Source organism: Pelophylax lessonae (assembly GCF_965119305.1).
Source record: "Pelophylax lessonae genome assembly, chromosome: 4".
Taxonomy (NCBI): Eukaryota; Metazoa; Chordata; class Amphibia; order Anura; family Ranidae; genus Pelophylax; species Pelophylax lessonae.
This window is the reverse complement of record NC_138771.1, coordinates 452,897,202-452,918,453: the sequence shown is the minus strand read 5'-3', so window position 1 is coordinate 452,918,453 and position 21,252 is coordinate 452,897,202. Positions and strand designations below refer to the sequence as shown.

Sequence of the window (21,252 nt, the reverse complement as noted above, 5' to 3'; positions counted from 1 at the left end):
GTCACAGAACCCAAGGAAGCAAACGTGCAGAAATACTCATGAAAGTATGTGTACAAACCAAGGGATTGTTCAAATTAATAAGAGTAGGCTAGAAATATTTGAAATAAAATTGTGGAAATTAATATGATTTTATATTTTGACAACTAAAACGCTTTAAAGAATTTGCTCTTGAATATTTAGGAGGCAGTAATCTTGAGGTGCATAAATGACACCCTATTATATTTCGGGTACAGAGGTCTAAGGTTTTAAAGCGGATCTCCACATTTTAATAAAGCTTAAACAGTTTATTTGGACCAAGGTGGTCCAAATGAACTAATACCTTTACTACTAGATGTGCCCGCTGTGCGTGTGTTGTATAACGCTGTACTGGGTGGAGCTACAAGGATCCGGGAGATAGTTAGAACAGTGTGGGCTGCCTGCATCAATCTATCCTTTGAGCGGTTTCACATTTGAGCATTCTTAGGCTTGCAACAGATGTGGTGGTTCCTCAGTGTCTCGAGGTCTACATTCCTGTATATAATTTAAGTGCATTTTAACACTTTTTGGCTTAAAAAAAATATCTACAGTAAGCACTATGAAGTGTTTTTCTTCTTTGAGCTCTTTGGCAATCCAGAGCTGCAGTGAACTTGTGTCCTCAGTTGGCTGGCAAAAAAAAAAAAAGTTGTGGGAAAGTGCCTCCATTGTTTTTGGGAGTGTAGAAGGGTGATCCAATTTGGAGACATCCAATTACATGCTGGTTTGACCTTTGCAATGCGGTCAAACTAAGGCGACAGCACACCCTTGGACGATCTGGTGGAGGCGTCACATGATTTTTGCAGGATTCACAGATAATTGTTTGCGCTTACCATTCATTGCGAATTATGGAGCATGGACTATTGTGGACATTAGTATAATTTTACTATTGTTTACACATTGTTTGTGATTTCATGCATAATGGTTTATTAGAGCACTAATAAAATGTATTAATAATAAAATGTATTAATATAATACATAGTACAGGTCCAGCATAACAGAATACATTGAACGTACATGGAGAAAAAAAAAAAGCACTGCGGTAGCACTATAGCTATTTAATCATAATTACCTACACTTACATACAATCACAGTGTTATTAAATGTTCATTCCTAAAAAAAAGATATTTTACAAGTAATAGAAATATAAGGTAAATCTGACAAAAAAAACGGAATTTTTGTAAAATCTTACCTGTAAAATTCCTTTCTCTGAGTCCTCCGACAGTCGCCGCCTCTTCATATTCGTCACATATGGGGTATTAGACTTTGCTCCGAAGGAGTAGCTAGGCAACAGAATATGTTAACAATAAAGCTTTAACATATCCCACCCTCAAGGGGTGGTCCCCTCAGTCAATACCCTCCTACTTCCTGCAACCATATCTCAGTTTTAGTGGAATAGCAGTAGAGTATACATACAAACCCCAAAAGAGGGGCGGGGGCGGCGACTGTCGGAGGACTCAGAGAAAGGAATTTTACAGGTAAGATTTTACAAAAATTCCGTTTTCTCTTACGTCCTCCGACAGTCGCCGCCTCTTCATATTCGTCACATATGGGGACGTCCCAAAGCAGTGCAAACATGAGGGGTGGGAAACGCATCCGCGCCGAAAGGCAACGCAGTCTCCACATCAAAGAAAAGAACCTTACCAAAGGAAGGAACTAGCTGGGCAACAGCAAAAATAAGTGCTCAACAGGAGCAACAACCCAGGAAAAGACAAAAAACCAGGGGATACAAAACTTATCCCAACAGCCAGGAGTCCCCAACAAGGGACCCTAGGGAACAGCCGCACTAAGAACCTTGCGGCCAAAGGAAGCATCCGCCGATGCCTGAACATCTACTTTGTAGAATTTTGTGAAAGCGTGCACGGTCGACCAAGTCGCCGCCTTACACACCTGGGCTACAGAAGCCCCATGACGACAGGCCCAAGACGTACTCAGAGATCTAGTAGAGTGCGCCTTCACAGGCACAGGGGAAACCTTCCCCTGCAAGGCGTAAGCCTGTTCAATGGTCTGCCTGATCCATTTGGCAATGGTAGAGGCGGAAGCCGCCATGCCCTTCCGAGGACCCTCTGGAAGAACAAACAAGGAGTCCGTCTTTCGAAAAGACTCAGTCGATTTAAGGTAAACCCTAATCGCTCGAACAACATCCAGAGAATGCAATCTCACCTCCTTAGGATGTTGAGGCTTCGTGCACAACGAAGGCAAAACAATATCCTCGTTAAGATGGAATTCCGAAACTCGTTTCGGCAGAAAAGAAGGATTAGGTCGCAAGACCACCTTATCCAAATGAACAACCAGGTACGGAGACTTGCAGGACAAAGCCGCCAGTTCCGACACTCTGCGAGCCGAAGTGATCGCCACCAAAAAGGCGACCTTTTTGGACAACATAGACAACGAGATCTCCCTGATCTGTTCAAAAGGAGCACGTTGTAACACAGACAGGACTAGATTCAAGTCCCAAGGGGGCAAGGGATCCCTCCTAGGAGGAACCAGATGCCGCACACCCTGAATAAAAGTGCCAACCAAGGAGTTGGAAGCTACGGGACGTTGAAACAGAACGGCCAGCGCAGACACCTGACCCTTTATCGTAGCCAGCGCCAAACGCTGATCGACACCCGTCTGAAGGAAAGACAGCACACGGGAAACCGAGTACGTGCGGGGTGAAAACCCCCTGGACTCACACCAGGCAAAATAGGCCTTCCAAGTACGGTAATAAACCTTTCCCGAGGAAGACTTCCTCGCGTTGATCAAGGTATGAACAACCTCTGGAGAGAGACCCTTCTCCTTCAGGACCTCGGTCTCAACAGCCAGGCCGTCAAAGCCAGCGACTGTAAAGCAGGATGGTAAATCGGTCCTTGAGACAGTAGATCGTCCCGAAGAGGCAGACGCCAGGGGGCGTCGACCGCCAGATTCACGAGGTCTGCGTACCAGGACCGGCGAGGCCAGTCCGGTGCCACAAGAATCACCGTGCTGCGTTCCGAGTGTAACCTGCGAAGGAACCGGGACAGCAACTGAATCGGTGGAAACGCGTACATCAGCCTGTACTGATGCCACGGGGCCACTAACGCGTCCGACGCGTCCGCCCGAGGGTCGCGCGTCCTTGCCACGAACCTCTTCACCTTGTAGTTGAGGCGAGACGCGAACAGGTCCACATCTGGAAGACCCCACTTCGCGCACAACATCTGGAAGACAGCCGGGTGGAGAGACCATTCCCCCTGATCCAGGGTCTGGCGACTCAGATAGTCCGCCTGCCAGTTCTCCACTCCCGGAATGTGAACCGCCGTTATCGCCGGGACATGAGTCTCGGCCCAAGACAGAATGTCGGCCACTTCTCGAGCCGCTCGGGCACTCCTGGTGCCCCCTTGGTGGTTGATGTAGGCCACCGCCGTGGCATTGTCCGTCTGCACCCGAACCGGGCAGCCCTGCAGCCGGTCCGTCCAGCGATGAAGACAGAGCCTTATCGCACGCAATTCCAGAATGTTGATCGGGAGGGAAGACTCCCCCTCCGACCAGGTCCCCTGGGCGGACAGAACGCCCAGAACACCACCCCAGCCCGACAGGCTGGCATCCGTGGTGATTATCGTCCACGAGATCGGACGAAACGACTTGCCCCCGGACACCAACGGGGACTGGAGCCACCACAGGAGGTTTTCCCTGGTGCGATGACTCAACGAGATCTGAAGATCCAGAGATTGAGGTCGCCCGTCCCACTTGGACAAGATCTCCGCTTGGAGACCCCGCGTGTGAAACTGCGCGAAAGGAATCGCCTCGAAAGCCGAGACCATCAATCCCAGACATCTCATACACGTCCGCAGAGACGAGTTCGGAACGTCCCTGAGGGACCTGACTCCCTCCTGAAGAGTCCTGAGTTTGTCTTCCGGCAGGAAGACCTTCGCCTGCACCGAGTCCAGTATCATTCCCAGATAGGGAAGACGAACCGACGGACTCAGAGTCGACTTTGGAACATTTATCGTCCAACCGAACTCCTGCAGAGTATGCATCGTGACAGACAGGTCCTTCTCCAGACCCTGACTGGTCGCAGACCGAATCAGAATGTCGTCCAGATACCCCAGGACAGAAATGCCCTGGGCTCTCAATAATGCCAGAACCGGTGCAAGCACCTTGGTGAAGACCCGCGGAGCCGAGGCGAGCCCAAAGGGCAACGCCACGAACTGGTAGTGATCCTCCGCAATGGCAAATCGAAGGTATCTCTGATGACCCTCGAATATGGGGATGTGAAGATACGCATCCTTCAAATCGATGGAGGCCATGAATTCCCCCGGAACCAGGGCAGCCACCACCGAGCGCAGGGATTCCATGCGGAACTTGCGAACCCGCACAGAGCGGTTCAGAGCTTTCAAGTCCAGAATTGGACGAACCTTGCCCTCCTTTCTGGGCACAGTGAACAGATTGGAATAAAACCCCCGAAATCTGTCCCGATGAGGCACCGGAACCACCACTCCCTGAGCCCTCAGGTCCCGCACCGCCAGGCGCAGATCCCGCAGGCGCTCTGGAGACAGTTGTAGATTTGAGGGAAAAAATCTGCTCTCTGGCCGAGAGAGAAACTCGATCTTGTAACCAGATCGAACGATTTCCAGAACCCATCTGTCCCGCACACGGGCCAACCAGGGCTGAAGAAAACCGAGCAAGCGTCCCCCCACCCCAAAACTGGGTGAGGGCGCCCCTTCAGGCCGAACTGTTATGGGCCGCAGGTCCGGATTGGCCGGACTTCTGTTTTCCAGACCAGGGCTTCTTCTGAGAGCCCTGGCCCTTGAACGGTTTGCCCTTGTAGTGCGGCCGAAAGGCACGAAAGGACCCCTGAGGGGGCCGAAAATTAGCATGCTTCTTCCCAGAAGCCCCCTTAGCCTTGGGGAAATGGGGCAAGAGAGTGCTCTTACCCCCAGTAATCCCCTTAATCAACACATCCAGGGACTCCCCAAAAAGGCGAGACCCATCATAAGGCAGATTGGCTAAGGTTTTACGTGAAGATTGGTCCACCGACCAACATTTCAACCAAACCAGGCGGCGAGACAACACCGCCACGCTGTGCACACGCGCGGCCAACGGAATCAGGTCCAGGTCCGCATCACACAGATACATGACACCCTGGTGGATCTGATCCACCATATCCAGGGTCGCCGCTGAGGCCGAATCGGCCACTAGGACGCGCCTAAGCATTTGCGTCCAACTTGCGATCGCCTGGGCCGCCATGAGAGAAGCAAACAGAGCCTTAAGCATAGAACCCGTAACAGAATAAGTATGACGGGCAAGAGACTCCAGTCTCCTATCCGTGGCATCACGGAAAATAGGGGATCCCTCTGCCGGGATCGCAGTGGCTTTGTTCAAAACCGCAATAGCATGATCTACTGGCGGAGGCACACACCACCGTTCATCAGTGGCAGGCGAGAAAGGATAACGCAGCTTAAATTTACATGGTACCGCAAAAGGCTTGCGCAAATCGCGCCATTGGTCCTTAACAGCGCGCTGAAAATCAGCATTGCAGGGAAAGACCTGCGGCGTCCTGCGTTTTCTCTGCGTCCCATAAGCCGCCAAGGCAGCTGGGGGACACACCTCGTCCTGCAAACGTAGCGTCTGCTTAATGGAAGCAATCGACTCATCCATGATTGCAAGCTCTTCAGGCGAGCCAGGGGGAGAATTATCAACCCCCTCAACTTCAGCCTCTACCTCAGACCCCACTAGATCCAGAGAGGAGCGGGACCCCGATAGGGGGGTCCCCGCCAGAACAGCCCCATCACCTTCACCCTCAGAATCAGAGGACAGAGCAACTCTGGGCCGTTTAGTAGATTGAGCAGCCACCAGCATTTGCACCTGTGCAGCAAGGCCAGCCACAATAGTGGCCAAATCCCCCCCTGGGGGGGAAACAGCGGTCCCCTGGCTTTCCACCAAGACTGTGGGAAATTTGCCCTCCTGAGAATCCATTGCCCCTGTATGCCAGACAACCAAGGGTTAACTGCCCCCTTACAGCAAGCGCGGCAAGCGCAGCCCACCGCACCACACTCAGGCACAATGAGACCCCCACAGGGAATATACAGACTGAATACAGGCAATGGAACACAGGAATAGAAGGATAAAACCTGAGGAGACTCCGCTGCTGCTGCTGCCTCGATCGGTGCTTCCAGGAGAGAGGAAGTGATGCTGCCAGGGCGCTCTATGTAAGCCTATGGAGGCTACAAGAAAATGGCCGCCGTGCATGTAAACCATGCGGCCGGAGCGGGCGCCGGTAAAATGGCGCCGTTTGGCGCCGAAATCGCCGCTCCACAGTGCATAAAATCACACACAATATCATCCCATAATATGGATACATGTTAGATCGCCGCAGCGATCGCTGTATATGCCCCAACATGCCATTAAAAACATGCCCCACAGCACACAGCTCCTCACACTGCCCAGCCTGACATACTCAGTGTCATACAGCTCCCCCCCCCCCTTGCAGCCCACAGCATGCAGCCGAGAGATAGGGAGACAAGCAGTGTGATTAAAGGCAGGTTACACAGTCCCAGACTGAGACCCCCCCAGACAGACAGGTCCCCACATAGATACACTTACCTCACATGGCGTGGGGAACCCGCACAGGCGAACAAGCCGCTGCACATGAGGCAGGGAGAGTCGCTACTCAAGACGCACACAATGGCGGTTCAGAAACCGCACAGCGTCCGGTGAGGTAGCCACCTCACCAATCATCCCTGCACCGAACAGGGATGGGTCGTTCACCGTGCCAGGAGCGTTACCTGGCTGAACGCTCGATGGCAGACTGGGAAGCCACTGACCCACGACCTGCGACCAGGGGGATCAGCCCGAGACCCAGTCCGCATGATCCTCTTCGTCCGAAGAACTAACTAATGCTGACAAAAATAACAGCTAAGTAAAGGTAGAGAGAAAACTCAAACAAAATATCAAAAAGAAGAAAGAGTCTGGGACAAAAAGTCCCAGCACAGAGAGAGCCAGCCACTCCTGACAAGCTAGACATTAAAACTGAGATATGGTTGCAGGAAGTAGGAGGGTATTGACTGAGGGGACCACCCCTTGAGGGTGGGATATGTTAAAGCTTTATTGTTAACATATTCTGTTGCCTAGCTACTCCTTCGGAGCAAAGTCTAATACCCCATATGTGACGAATATGAAGAGGCGGCGACTGTCGGAGGACGTAAGAGAAATTATGGTTTCCTTTAAATAAAACAGAGGGGCCCTTATTCTCATTTTATATCATCCTTTTACATTACATTTCGGGAAGGAGGGGAAGAAGCAGTGGAACTGACAACGGTAGTTTGTTTATCCACCGCTACATTCAGTTGCCAGGAGCAAAGAAAACACCTGAACCTTATACAGGGACCAAGAAGCATGTGGACTGTCACATAAGGAGAGAGCAGCTTCTCCTGCTCTTGGCAGGTGATGCAAACCTGCTGCCTTGTCCTGCATGTGAAAAACATATGTTCACTTTAATGCCCAGCTTCAGACAACACTCACCTGAGCTCCATCTCGATCCAGCGATGTTGTATGAGAGGAGCAGCTGTATGGGATTCTCCCTCCTGATTGGCTGAGACACGGCAGTGGGTGCCATTGGCTCCCGCTGCTGTCAATCAAAGTCAGTGAGCCAATGAGGAGAGAAGGTGGGACTGAGCTGCAACTGTGTGTCTGAATGAACACAGTAGCAGCTCAGCTCAGGTGCCCCCAAAGCAAGCTGCTTGCTGCCAAGCGCACCGGCGAGGGACCGGAGGGGCCAAGCGCAACGGCGAGGGACCTTTTTTTTTCTTTTTTTAAGACTTTAATATCACTTTAAGATAAAGTGCCAAAAGAACAAAAAGGCCAAAATAAATAAAATAAATAAAAATGTTGCATACCGGTTTTACAGACTTCTCATCACTTTCAGATTCACTTTCTTCTGAGCTTTCATCTGGTTTCAAAGCAGTGGAAACTGTCTGTTTTCCCTTTACTCCACTTGACACAGCTGAAGGTTTAAGCTACAGGAAAACCAAAAAAAAATAGGTTTTTAAAATTATACATGTAGCACTGCCCCCTAGAGAGCTGCTGAGATTTACACTTTCTGGATTCCCCTGGGTTACCCCTAGCGACTGGTAGCAGACAAACGGCATTGAAAGTCCTTGGCTCTGCCAATCAATCCATAGGATGTTGGTTTTTGTGTTTTTATTTAGAACTGGGATAGAAGGGATGAACTATGCACAATCTTGAGGACAACTAACTGTAGAATGCGGCAAAGCAGCTGCTTCACCTTGCCACTGAAGTGAAGATAAGATTACTGTTCCCGCTTGAATACTCTCTCCTCCTGGAACCTGGCTTCCGCCCAAAGACACCCTGCCACATGTGCCCTTGGCTTTTATATCATATCCCAGGATGCACCACTGTCTGTGCCAACCCACTGGGACAGTTACAAAGCCTGTGTGTCATTGGCTAGGTTTGCTCCACTGTCCATCAGGCTCCCCTATTGGATACAGTGGGGACACTACCTCAGACCAGATGAATCACACATGGACACATGCAACAGGCCTGACTAGAAATCCTGCTCCCCTGATAAGCAGACAGAGCAACTAGGTTTTACCTGCCACTTTCCTCATAAGCAGGCAGAGAAAATTACACTCCGTATCTAGCACCTGTCTAGGAGGGTGCTACATCCACCCCCCACCAAAAATGAGCCATGTCCCCATTGGCTCTGGGGCAGCCGCCCCCTTCAAAAACTCCAACCGGAAAAATCCATGGAGTATCCCACCAACTTGGAAAAGGGGGAAAGGGAAAAACAAATGTACATTCAATAAAGATGAAAAAAATGGACAATCTCTCAGTACAGTATAATACATTTCAGGTGCATTAAAGTAATGCACTCCCCACCAAACAAAACTCTGGTGAGTACATACATTATCCTGACTAAACTACTTCCTTGGCAACCTGCACCAGAAAAAAATACATTAACATTTTTAGCATTTGGATCACAGAAGTTTCCACATTCCTTACTAGTCGGTGAGAAGGCCCTCACACAGAGGCGGTCTTCTCACCCATCATCCCAAGCTGCACGACTTTGGCAGCAGGCTTGACACGGCGTTCAGGGGCACCCTGTCACTAACTAGCTACCACAACTCTGCCTGCCAGATCATTAAGACACGAAAAGTCCTCTTCCGACAGGATCTTTGTTGCTGGAGCCTGAACAACCGGTCCAACCTGGTGGGTTAGCAGTCTCTTCGGGGTCCCCGCACACTAGGACACCCCCCCACCAAAGAGACTTCGGGTCAGCACCCCCCCCCCCCTCCTTGGGTGGTACCCAGCAAAGGTCCATTGACAACCTGTTGGTCTGTCAAATCTTCACGGGGCATCTCATGGACAAGAGTCTCTCTGTAGAAAACCCTCATCTTCAGCCTGATGGCCCACTTACTCCACAGAGTGTTCTCTTAATTGCTGAACAACAGGATCCTGGCCCGATGGATCTCCTCAATAGTGTCACTGTGATAGGTCCAGAGTCCTTTCTCTTGAAAGTTAGAGGGGCGGCCCTCTCTGATTAATCCACTACGCAGTCATATTTTTGTGGGATTTCCTCAACCCTTCTTGCAAAGATAGAATGGTAAAGGGTAATGGGAATAGGGCTTGAGCACTAACAGCAACCAAACTTGAACTTGCGCTGTATGCATCACAGCCAACAAAGCACAGGCTAGCCAGCCTTAATGAGATTCGAGAGTCGGTCTCTAACAGTAATAGTCCGGATGGGGAACCCGCACAACTTTACCCTTGTCATCTTTTATTCTGATTGACCAAGCCAGGCCAGATACATCTGGGCGGCGGACCTCTACCCGGTCTATGTAGATAGCCCGCCCATGATTCCACTGCACCTTCACCGAACCTTCACCGATAGGAAGGTCTTCCACAAGTCCAGCTTACACTGATTGCGATAGGGTTTAGGGACAAAGAAAGTCCCATACAGCCTCATCACACCAAGCTTCTCTTTTGGCCTCTATCTCCAGCATGACCTCCCATGGTGCTTAGGGATAGTCATACCCATACTCTAAGGCCACCTTCAGCTGTATCCATCTTTGCATCCTGGAGAATCTGGAGAGGGTTTTCCGGTTACCTCTCCCAGGTCGAGAATATAGGGTCTCTTCTCTTTTGATGAGAGAGGCATAGGCCTCATTTTGATCCCGGGCCCGGGCATAGTTTTGAGGTTGTGGATAGATCTGGGACCCGATTAGCATAGGCCTTGCAGAACACCAGATTCCTGGCGCACTGTCCTCGCACCACGGAATCCCTGGTCTCCTCTCATCAGGAACACTTGGACTGAATTCGATCCCCAGTCCCATTCGGTCTCTTCCTCTGATTTCCACACATCCAAACCTTCCTCCAAGGATCCATACCGATGCTGGAAACTGGGAGACCCCACACCGATGACCCCGGCCTCTTCCTCGCTGCTCACACTCACAGCCTTGGTCACCGCAGGCCATCTATTCTCCTCTACCTTAATTGGAGCAGACTTGGTTTCTGCCACTGCAATTTTCTGTACATCAGGTGGCCGCTTCCCTCGCCCACACTACCTGCATGCACACAGACTCGGAAGTTCGGGTTTCCCTCACTTTGCACACTATATCACCGGCAGATTGCATAGAGAATAGTTCCGCTAGTACTCTAAGGATTCCTCTTCCTCTGACCACAAAGGGTCCCACTTCTACAGCCGACAGGGCATGAGTGACCCCGGTCTCCCATGTCACACTCAATCTTCTGGGCTAACCTTCACTGCCCGCACTGGCCCAAAAACTCGCATCCGCATGGTAACACTCAGACACTGACTACATACCAGGCCCAAGTGCTTCACGCCTCCTCTGGTACACAATGCCAGTCTTCCATCGTGCACTAAGCGCACCCCTGTGTATCCCACAGGGTCGATATCGGCACTCCGGTCTGCTCCGCAGGATCTCCGCCAACAGGATAGCCTCTGCGCTCCGGCTCACTCCGGTACTCGCCATCTTGCTTCTCCACACGTCTCCCTCTCAGCTCCACCCGAAAGCGGAAATAATTTATGGACTCCCTCTTTCTGGATTGGCTGTGCGTAGGCGGCGTCTCAGCCCACGACTTTGGATTGGCGGTGGCTCCTCCTGCTAGGCAGATTTCTCCAGCTTGCACTTTCCCACATGGTACAGTAACCCCTCCGATGCCACTCCATCTCAGCCCAGCCTGCATGGAAGTTACTGCAAAGCGTACCATGCTCTTCAATCGGCACGCATCTGCCATCCTTACTTGTACCAGGGCTCCAGCTGCACCTCCATCACTCTCTGAGCCAGCTGACCCTCTCTGCTATTCAGTAGAATTGTCCCGCTGTCCGATGTTCAGCCGACAGTTCTCTTCTTAGCACTTGTACAGTATCTTGCGAAAGTATTCGGCCCCCTTGAACTTTGCGACCTTTTGCCACATTTCAGGCTTCAAACAAAGATATAAAACTGTAATTTTTTGTGAAGAATCAACAAGTGGAACACAATCATGAAGTGGAACGAAATGTATTGGATATTTCAAACTTTGTTAAAAAAAAAAATGAAAAATTGGGCGTGCAAAATTATTCAGCGCCTTTACTTTCAGTGCAGCAAACTCTCTCCAGAAGTTTAGTGAGGATCTCTGAATGATCCAATGTTTACCTAAATGAATAATGATGATAAATATAATCCACCTGTGTGTAATCAAGTCTCCGTATAAATGCACCTGCACTGTGATAGTCTCAGAGGTCCGTTTAAAGAGAGCATCATGAAGAACAAGGAACATACCAGGCAGGTCTGAGATACTGTTGTGGAGAAATTTAAAGCCGGATTTGGATACAAAAAGATTTCCCAAGCTTTAAACATCCCAAAGGAGCACTGTGCAAGCGATAATATTGAAATGGAAGGTGTATCAGACCACTGCAAATCTAAGAAGACCTGGCCGTCCCTCTAAACTTTCAGCTCATACAAGGAGAAGACTGATCAGAGATGCAGCCAAGAGGCCCATGATCACTCTGGAGATCATACAGCTGAGGTGGGAGACTATGTCCATAGGACAACAATCAGTCGTATACTGCATAAATCTAACCTTTATGGAAGAGTGGCAAGAAGAAAGCCATTTCTAAAAGATATCCATAAAAAGTGTTGTTTAAAGTTTGCCACAAGCCACCTGGGAGACACACCAAACATGTGGAAGGAAGGTGCTCTGGTCAGATGAAACCAAAATCAAACTTTTTGGCAACAATGCAAAACGTTATGTTTGGCATAAAAGCAACACAGCTCATCACCCTGAACACACCATCCCCACTGTCAAACATGGTGGTGGCAGCATCATGGTTTGGGCCTGCTTTTCTTCAGCAGGTACAGGGAAGATGGTTAAAATTGATGGGAAGATGGATGGAGCCGAATACAGGACCATTCTGGAAGAAAACCTGATGGAGTCTGCAAAAGACCTGAGACTGGGACGGAGATTTGTCTTCCAACAAGACAATGATCCAAAACAAAGCAAAATCTACAATGGAATGGTTCACAAATAAACATATCCAGGTGTTAGAATGGCCAAGTCAAAGTCCAGACCTGAATCCAATCGAGAATCTGTGGAAAAAACTGAAAACTGCTGTTCACAAACGCTCTCCATCCAACCTCAATAAGCGCGAGCTGTTTTGCAAGGAGGAATGGGCAAAAATTTCAGTCTCTCGATATGCAAAACTGATAGACATATCCCAAGCGACTTACAGCTGTAATCCCAGCAAAAGGTGGCGCTACAAAGTATTAACTTAAGGGGGCTGAATAATTTTGCACGCCCAATTTTTCAGTTTATTTGTTAAAAAAGTTTGCAATATCCAATAAATTTCGTTCCACTTCATGATTGTTTCCCACTTGTTGATTCTTCACAAAAAAAAAAAAAAATGACAGTTTTAGATCTTTAGGTTTGAAGCCTGAAATGTGGCAAAAGGTCGCAAAGTTCAAGGGGGACGAATACTTTCGCAAGGCACTGTATAAGCAAGCCTCGTCATACTGTCCTGGAAAAATGTCCCGCTGTCATTAAATGCATGGTCAACAAGTTTCTTTACAGCATCCTCACTGCCACTACTTTGGAAGAATGTCCCGCTGTCATTGGGTGCACAGTCTTTTCCTGCATAGCTCTGGCACACACATGGCCCCTGGCACACCGATCGACGTGCCCTCGGATGCCATTTTCTCCGTCCACACTTGCACCATCTACTGTTAAGCAGACACATTCCATTTTTACAGTAAGATGCAACTCTCCCACTCTCTGGCACACTTGAGTAGACAATTTACAGTTCTGACAAAAGGGTCTTCCATTGCCAACCATCACTGTGCATTTGATTCTTCATCCCACTCTCCGTATCTCCTGTAGAGCAGGCCTCACACTTCACTTGAGCATTAGAACACAGTTCTTGAGAGGAAAATTACATGTTTGGAAATTTTCTTTGGCCATTGCAGTTAGCAACCATTCCGGTAACCCAGGGTGATATCCTGGATGAGCCCCCAAATGTAGCACTGCCCCCTAGGAGAGCTGCTGAGATTTTCACTTTCTGGATTCCCCTGGGTTACCCTTAGCAACTGGTAGCAGACAAATGGCATTGAAAGTCCTGGGCTCATTCAATAATCAAGCCAGGGGATGTTGGTTTTTGTGTTTTTATTTAGAACTGGGACAGGAGAAGGGGTGAGTGGGATACTTCAACTATGAACTATGCACAATCTTGAGGACAACTCACTGTAAAATGCGGCAAGGCCGCTGCTTCACCTTTCCACTAAACTGAAGATAAGATTACTGTTCCCGCTTGAATACTCTCTTAAGGGTTAATAATTTGGCACCCCCTTTACTCTCATTGCCTGTGGGCTGACACCCGTCCGCTGACTCTAGCCACTGGAGTGGTTCCCTTCCAGGGCAGACCCCTTGGCAAGCTTCCCTGTACTCACGGACACTGTTTTTCCAGAGTTGCTCTGCCTTCACCTCCACAGTCAGCTTCCACTGGACCTCTGGATTCAGCCACACTTTCTGGTCCACTAGGCTGACCACCAACCACAGCAAACCAGAGGAGAGACAGCCATCACCCTCCTCCTGGGAGCTGGGTTCCCACTCAAAGACACCCTGCCACATGTGCCCTTGGCTTTTATAACATATCCCAGGATGCACCACTGTCTGTGCCAACCCTCTGGAACAGTTACAAAGTCTGTATGTCATTGCCTGGGTTTCCTCCACTGTTAAACAGGCTGCCCTATTGGATACAGTGAGGACACTCCCTCAGGCCAGATGCATTACACATGGACACATGCAACAGGACTGACTAGAAATCCTGCTCCCCTGATAAGCAGACAGAGCAACTAGGTTTTATCTGCCACTCTCCTGATAAGCAGGCAGAGCAAATTACACTCCCTATCTAGCACCTATCTAGGAGGGTGCTACATACATGTCTGATGTTCTTAACCAGCTGACCAGGCTGCTGAGTCTGCAAAAAGTAGGCTATACCTGAGCTTTTTCTTCATCATCAGAATCACTGCTCTCTGAGGCATCTGCTGCAGCGGGTTTGGTCACCAGCCTGCCAACTACAGCAGGTTTTCCTTCAGGAACATTAATCGGTGCAGTGCTTTTAGAACGCTAGATGCATACAATAAAATTTAAAAAAAAAAATTGTCCAAATTAAATACACTTATGCAAACTGAAAACTACTTTATATTCATATTACCCCTTCAAGAGCTCCCACTGGCTAATATATGCAAGACTGAGAAAAATATGCAAAGCAACAGAACCTGATTGGTTCACTGCACTGGTAATCTACCTCAGTCTCATTTCTACTGTAAGATACAGGACAGTTCATACTAGTGTTTTTTTTTTTGTTTTTTTTTTAAATACCTGCTTATGCTCTGTATCAGACGATTCACTGCTCTCTGAATCGGCATCAGAATCTGGAACCTGAACGGCAGGAGATGGTTTACCAGTCAGGACGGAAGAAGTGGGAGCCGATTTCTTGACCTGAACTGCAGGAGTGGTCTAAAAAAACAAAAAAACCCCCCAAAAACATGGACAGAATGCCTTTTATTAATACTGCTGGTATATAAAGACTGTAGTCTATACTGTGAAAAAAATTATAAAAAACGCAGCACTTTGTTTTTGCCCCAATTTTTCATGAGCCGAATTCAATAATCTAAGACTTTTTCTATGTACACAAAAGGCCTATTTCTCTCAAATATTGTTCACAAACCTGTCTAAATCTGTTAGTGAGCACTTCTCCTTTGATCAGGATTCTGATTAGACAGCATTACACAGGCGTGCCTTAGGCTGGCTACAATAAGCCACTCTAAAATGTGCAGTTTTACTGTATTTGTCTCACGCAGTGCAACACATCTCCTTCACATAGAGTTGATCTTAGATCTTTGAGTTCAGCACATGAAAAATGGGGGCAAAAACAAAAAAAAAAAAAAGCAAATAATTGTATAAAAACATTTAAACAAACAAAAATACCCTTCAGCACCTTAGCAGCCGCTTCCTCATCACTATCGGACTCCTCCTCCGAGCTATCACCGTTGGGCTGTGAGGTCTTTGACTTGGCCATCACAGCTGCCTGTTTAGGGCCCCCACTGGGAGATTTTGGCTGTGTTGATTGAAGAGCTGTAGCAGGTTTCTGGTCAAGAGAGTAGCAGCAGCATAATCAAAACAAGAATTCAAATGAAGGCATTTAAAATGTTAACCACCTCAGCCCCCAGCCAATCCTGACACTTCTCACATATATGAAAATCTACCTTTGTTTAACCACTTGTCTACTGTGCACTTTCACCCCCTTCCTGCCCAGGCCAATTTTCAGCTTTCAGCGCTCTCACACTTTGAATTACAATTGCGCGGTCATGCTACACTGTACCCATATGAAATTTTTATCATTTTTTTTCACACAAATAGAGCTTTCTTTTGGTGGTATTTAATCACCTCTGGGTTTATTTCTTACAAAAAAATGAAAAAAAGTCAGAAAATTTTGAAGTTTTTCTTATTTTCTGTGAGTAAAAAATAAAATTTTATTTAAAATAAATACATTTTTCTCCTTCACTGATGTGCGCTGATGAGGCAGCACTGATGGGCACCGATGAGGTGGCACTGATGAGGAGGTACTAATATGCCGCACTGATAGGTGGCACTGATGAGCACTGATAGGTGGCACTGTTGGGCACTGAACTGAGGTGGCACTGAGGGGCGGCACTGATGGACACTGACGAGCACTGATGGGCGGCACTGATGAGCAGCACCATCAGTGCCCACACTCCGTGCCCATAGTGCTGCCAGTCAGTGCTCATCAGTGCCTAGATGAGCAGGCACTGACTGGCAGCACTATGGGCACTGATTGTGGGCACTGATAGGGGGCACTGATGGCGGGCACTGATGGTGGGCAGTTATAGCAGTTTATTTCCCTCCTGTGTAATCAGGGCACTGGTGATCAGTGCCCTGATTACATTTCTCTGTGTTCCCTATGAGGAGGAGCCGCTGATCGGCTCGCCTCGGCTCACACACTGACAGTGTGCCCCCGAGGCTGTTCTGGTAATAGGATAATAGGTACACCGCTCCTCCGTCATTTGATGGCGGGCGGGTAGTAAGCGGTTAAAATTAACCCCCTCTCCATTTGTGTATATATATATATATATATATATATATATATATATATATATATATATATATATATATATATATATATATATATCTCTATCTATAATATAATTTTTTGTAAGAACTTACCGTAAGATTATTTTCTCTGAGTCCTCTGACAGTCGCCGCCCGATGGTATTAGCCTTCACTATTGGGTAATGGCGCACTCCGCAGGAGCTGGCTAGGCAGGTTAACTCATTAAAAGGTTAATACAAAAACAAAACTTTTTACCACTATTGGGTAATGGCGCACTCCGCAGGAGCTGGCTAGGCAGATTAACTCATTAACAGGTTAATACAAAAACAAACTTTTTGTACCTCAGCACACCACTAGGGGGCCTCAGTTTGTAGCAAGCAGTACCGGAAGGTAACAACCCCCAACTCCAAAAACCAGAGGGGTGGGTGGCGGCGACTGTCAGAGGACTCAGAGAAAAGAATTTTACGGTAAGTTCTTAGAAAAAATTCTATTTTCTCTTACGTCCTCTGACAGTCGCCGCCCGATAGTATTGGCCTTCACTATTGGGATGTCCCAAAGCAGTGCAGGTATGAGGGGTGGGAAAGAAACGCAACCATGTTAGAAGGCAACGTAAACAGCCGGGCCAGTAAACACCCGAACCCACAGGAAAAAAACGAACAAACCCAGAAAAAAATACCCCAACAAGGAGGGACAGTAAAAATCCATGTCCCCTTACACAACTGCCGCACTCAAAACTTTGCGGCCAAAGGAAGAATCCGAAGATGCCAAAACGTCAAGTTTGTAAAACTTAGCGAAAAATTGCACGGACGACCAGGTCGCCGCCTTGCACACCTGAGCCACAGACGCCCGATGGCGAAAAACCCAAGAGGCACTAACGGCTCGAGTAAGAAGAGCCTTTACCGGGAAAGGAGGAACCTGACCCGGGATGGAACAATCGTCTGTCTCATCCACTTAGAAATGGTCCCCGCGAAGGCGGCCAAGCCCTTCCAAGGTCCCTCAGGAAGAACAAACCGAGAATCAAACTGCTGAATCGACTTCGTGGCGGACAGGTAGACCTCGACCGTCAGGACCACAGCCAGAGAATGCAAGGCAAACTCCGTAGGATGCTTGGGTTGTGTATCCAGCGAAGGGAACACAATATCCTCATTGAGGTGGAATGAAGAAAACCACCTTGGGGGAAGAAAAAAAAAAAAAAAGAAAGATTGACTTAAAAAAAAAAGTCGCAGAACCACCTTATCTCTATGAAGTACCAGATAAGGTGAATGGCAGGACAAGGCTGCCAATTCAGACACTCTGCGAGCTGACGTGATGGCCACCAGAAAAGCAACTTTTCGTGACAACACAGACCGAGACATCTCCCTGAGGGTGTCGAAGTGAGGTTTATTTAACACTGACAACAACCAAATTCAGGTCCCATGGAAGCAAGAGAGCTCCCCTCGGGGTGAGCCAAATGCCGCCCCTCTTGAATGAAGGTGCGGACCAAAGAAATCGACGCCCAAGGTCCTTGAAACAAGACGGCCAAGGCCCACAACAGACCCTTGGCCTTATTCAGCACCAGATGCTGATCCACGCCGTTCCGCAGGACTGGAAAAAACAGACAAAGCGTGATTGCTCGGAGCTCCAAGACGTTGAGTGGTAGAAAAGTCTCCCCCGCCGACCAAGTCCCCTGGGTGCAAAACGTGCCCAGAACTCCTCCCCAGCCCGACAGGCTGGCATCCGTGGTGACAACCGTCCATAATAGAGGTCGGAAGGACCGACATTTTGTCAAGGACAGTGTCCAGCGCCACCACAGGAGGTCCTTTCCAAGGACTGAGGTGTCCTGACCCACCTGTCCAGGGTCTCTGCTCGCAGAAACCTGGTGTGAAATTGAGCAAACGTAACTGCTTCGAAGGCCGAGACCAGCCGTCCCAGAAACCGCATGCAGGTCCATAAAGAGGAGAGATCGTCATTCCTGTGAGCTCCGATCTCCTCCCGCAAAGTCCCGATTTTTGTCCTCCGGAAGGAAGACCCGAGATTGAGCAAAGTCCAGGACCAACTAGGTACTGGAAACGAGTAGAGGGAGTCAGCGCCGACTTCTGAAATTGACGGCCCACCCAAACACCTGAAGTGTCTGGACCTTCACAGCCCGATCTTATGCCAAGGTCACACATGAGTTTGACCTTGCAAGAGGTCGCCCAGGCAACCGAGGACCGCAATGCCCCGTAAAATGCAGCAAAGCTAGACTGGAACCAACCCTTGGTGAAAACCCTGGGAGCCCAAGCGAAACCGAAAGGCAACGCCACGAACTGGTAATGCTCCCCAGCCACCGCAAAGCGGAAGCAGCTCAGAGGACCCTCGAAAATAGGGATGTGGAGATACGCACCCTGCAAGGCAATGGATGCAGTAATTCCCCAGGCCTCAACGAGGCCATCACCGACCAGATGGATCCCATCCTGAACGTCCCGCACTAAGCGGTTCAGGGAATACCAGTTCAGAATCGGACACACGGTGCCCTCTTTCTTGGGCACCGTGAACAGATTTGAGTCAAAACCACGTAAACTTTTCCCGAAAAAGAACAGGTACCATGACTCCGTGTGCAAGCAAACCGTGCACAGCCCCCATGAGAGCTCTGAGATGAGCAGGGGACAGCTTAAGAATGGACAGGAGGAACCTGTCTGCGGGGCGAGATCAACTCGAGCTTGTGCTCTGAACAAATTGGTTCGTGAACCCTCCCGTTCTGAATGCGAGACAACCAGGGTTCCTGAAAAGCAAGCAGACGTCCCCCCACCCTGACAACGGGGAGGGCTTCCCTTTAGGGAGAGGTGAACTGGGCCGCCGAACCAGACTGACCGGCGTTTGGCTTACCTGACCACAGCTCCTGGTGGCCACCGGGAAGACGGAAAGGAATACCCCTCTCCTGCGTCCCAAAGGCACGAAGGCAATTATGTGGAGTCTTGAAGGAGGGCCCCCTCCCGTGAGCCCCATATCAACTCAGCTAGAGTTACCCCAAAAGGGCGATCCCCCTCAAAGGGGACCTCAGACGCCGTCTTTTAGGACACGTGGTCAACCGACCAGCACTTTACCATGTAATGCGGTGGATCGCAATCCCCACCACCGACAACCGGGCGACCAACGGAACCACGTCCAAGGCCGCGTCACCCAGGAACATCGCAGTGTGGATGAGCTGATCCTGCTGCGGAGCCCCTTGCACCATGTCATAAGCGCCTGAGAGGCCATCACTGAGGCAAAACACAGGTTCTAACAGGGAACCCGCCACTAGATAAATGAGGCGGGCAAGCGTTTCCACACATCTATCAGCCGGATCCCTGAATACCGGGAATTGCCTACCAGCAGCAAGGAGGACTTAGTCAGCCTAGACACAGTGTGATCCCCTGCTTGGGGACGACCAACGTTCGTCTACCGCCTCCAAAAAATGGAGAAAGGGTGAAAAAACGCCTAGTCCCCACCAACATGCGCTAAATGCGCCGCCACTGGCCATCCACGATCTTGTGAAAACCCACTGGGCAGGAAAAAACCTGACCCGACTGTCTGGGGTCTGCAGAACCCAAGCAAAACAGACCGCTCACTTGACTGAGCTGGCACATCGTTAAGATAGAGAATTTCTGTTAGGACGCCCATGAGAGCATCCATCGTAGCGTGTTCCCGCGCTACCGAGGAGGAAGATTCCCCCTCCTCCTCTCCCTCAACGTGACCATCGTCCATGATGACCAATTCGGGCTCAGAGTCAGAGGACTGGGAGAGCACAGGCCGTTTTTTTATGGAGGAGCGTGCCGACATCAGCAGATTCACCTGGGATGCCAAAGTCGCCAGAGCAGCAGATATGGGTGCCAGGGGAGAAGATTCAGGTGTACTCGAAGTCCCGACCAGGTCTGCGGGGGATTTATCACGGGAGACCATTTTTGCCTTAAATTAAAAAGGACGCTGGCCCTTTAAATCGGTGTTTCCCACGGGCGCTCCCTGCAATCTACCCCAACTGAAATAGCCCATTGAAAAAACACACTAGCAAAAAAAATTATTAGATTTGGTCAAATAATGGCCGAGATATAAGCAGAAATCCCCAGTCTGTCAGCCCATTTTACACAGGATAAAAATGAGGAAGTGACCTCACATCGCTAGAGGCCAGCCCTCAAGCCCAGAGACAAGGTGCCTCTGTAAGCCTATGGCAAAAGTCACAGGGAAAATGGCCGCTGCCCTTACCAGGCATGTTGCCCACAGCCAAGATGGCCCCCGACCGGGAAACCACAGCAGAATCCCCACATGGCTGCTGACTCACAGAGCTCAGATTCTGCACACCACACAAAATGGTGGCCGCACCTAACAGGCGGCAAATAAGTGCACAAAACACATTCCAGCCATCCGCAGTGACCCCAGGGAGACCCTTACAGCAGTCCCACACAGAGAACCCCAAACCCGGCCAGAATAGGGATCCTACAGAGACCATCCCCTGCTATCTAAGATTGGGCCCACAATCCCCCCAAACGTCCCCAGGGACAAGGGGGTACAGTACTCACCAGTCCAATAGCGGGCACCGCTCAGAAACTGGAGACCTCCCACCGCAAGTAGGGGTGCCGTCAGCCATGAAAAGACGCTGGTAACACGTGGGCGATAGGGGTTGAGACGTTTCCAGCGAAG

General features: G+C 49.4%; 1 protein-coding gene across 1 annotated transcript in view; it reads right to left on the bottom strand.

The window, feature by feature from the left end:
* Positions 1 to 21,252, bottom strand: part of LOC309552698 (uncharacterized protein) — a gene marked incomplete at its 5' end in the record, with an annotated part of 175,645 nt that overhangs the window by 122,045 nt on the left and 32,348 nt on the right. Inside the window, 3 exons of the mRNA XM_082253624.1 lie at positions 7,869 to 7,988; positions 14,869 to 15,006; positions 15,488 to 15,637. Of these exons, the coding sequence (XP_082109750.1) occupies positions 7,869 to 7,988; positions 14,869 to 15,006; positions 15,488 to 15,637 (408 nt within the window). The remainder of the gene's footprint in view (positions 1 to 7,868; positions 7,989 to 14,868; positions 15,007 to 15,487; positions 15,638 to 21,252) is intronic.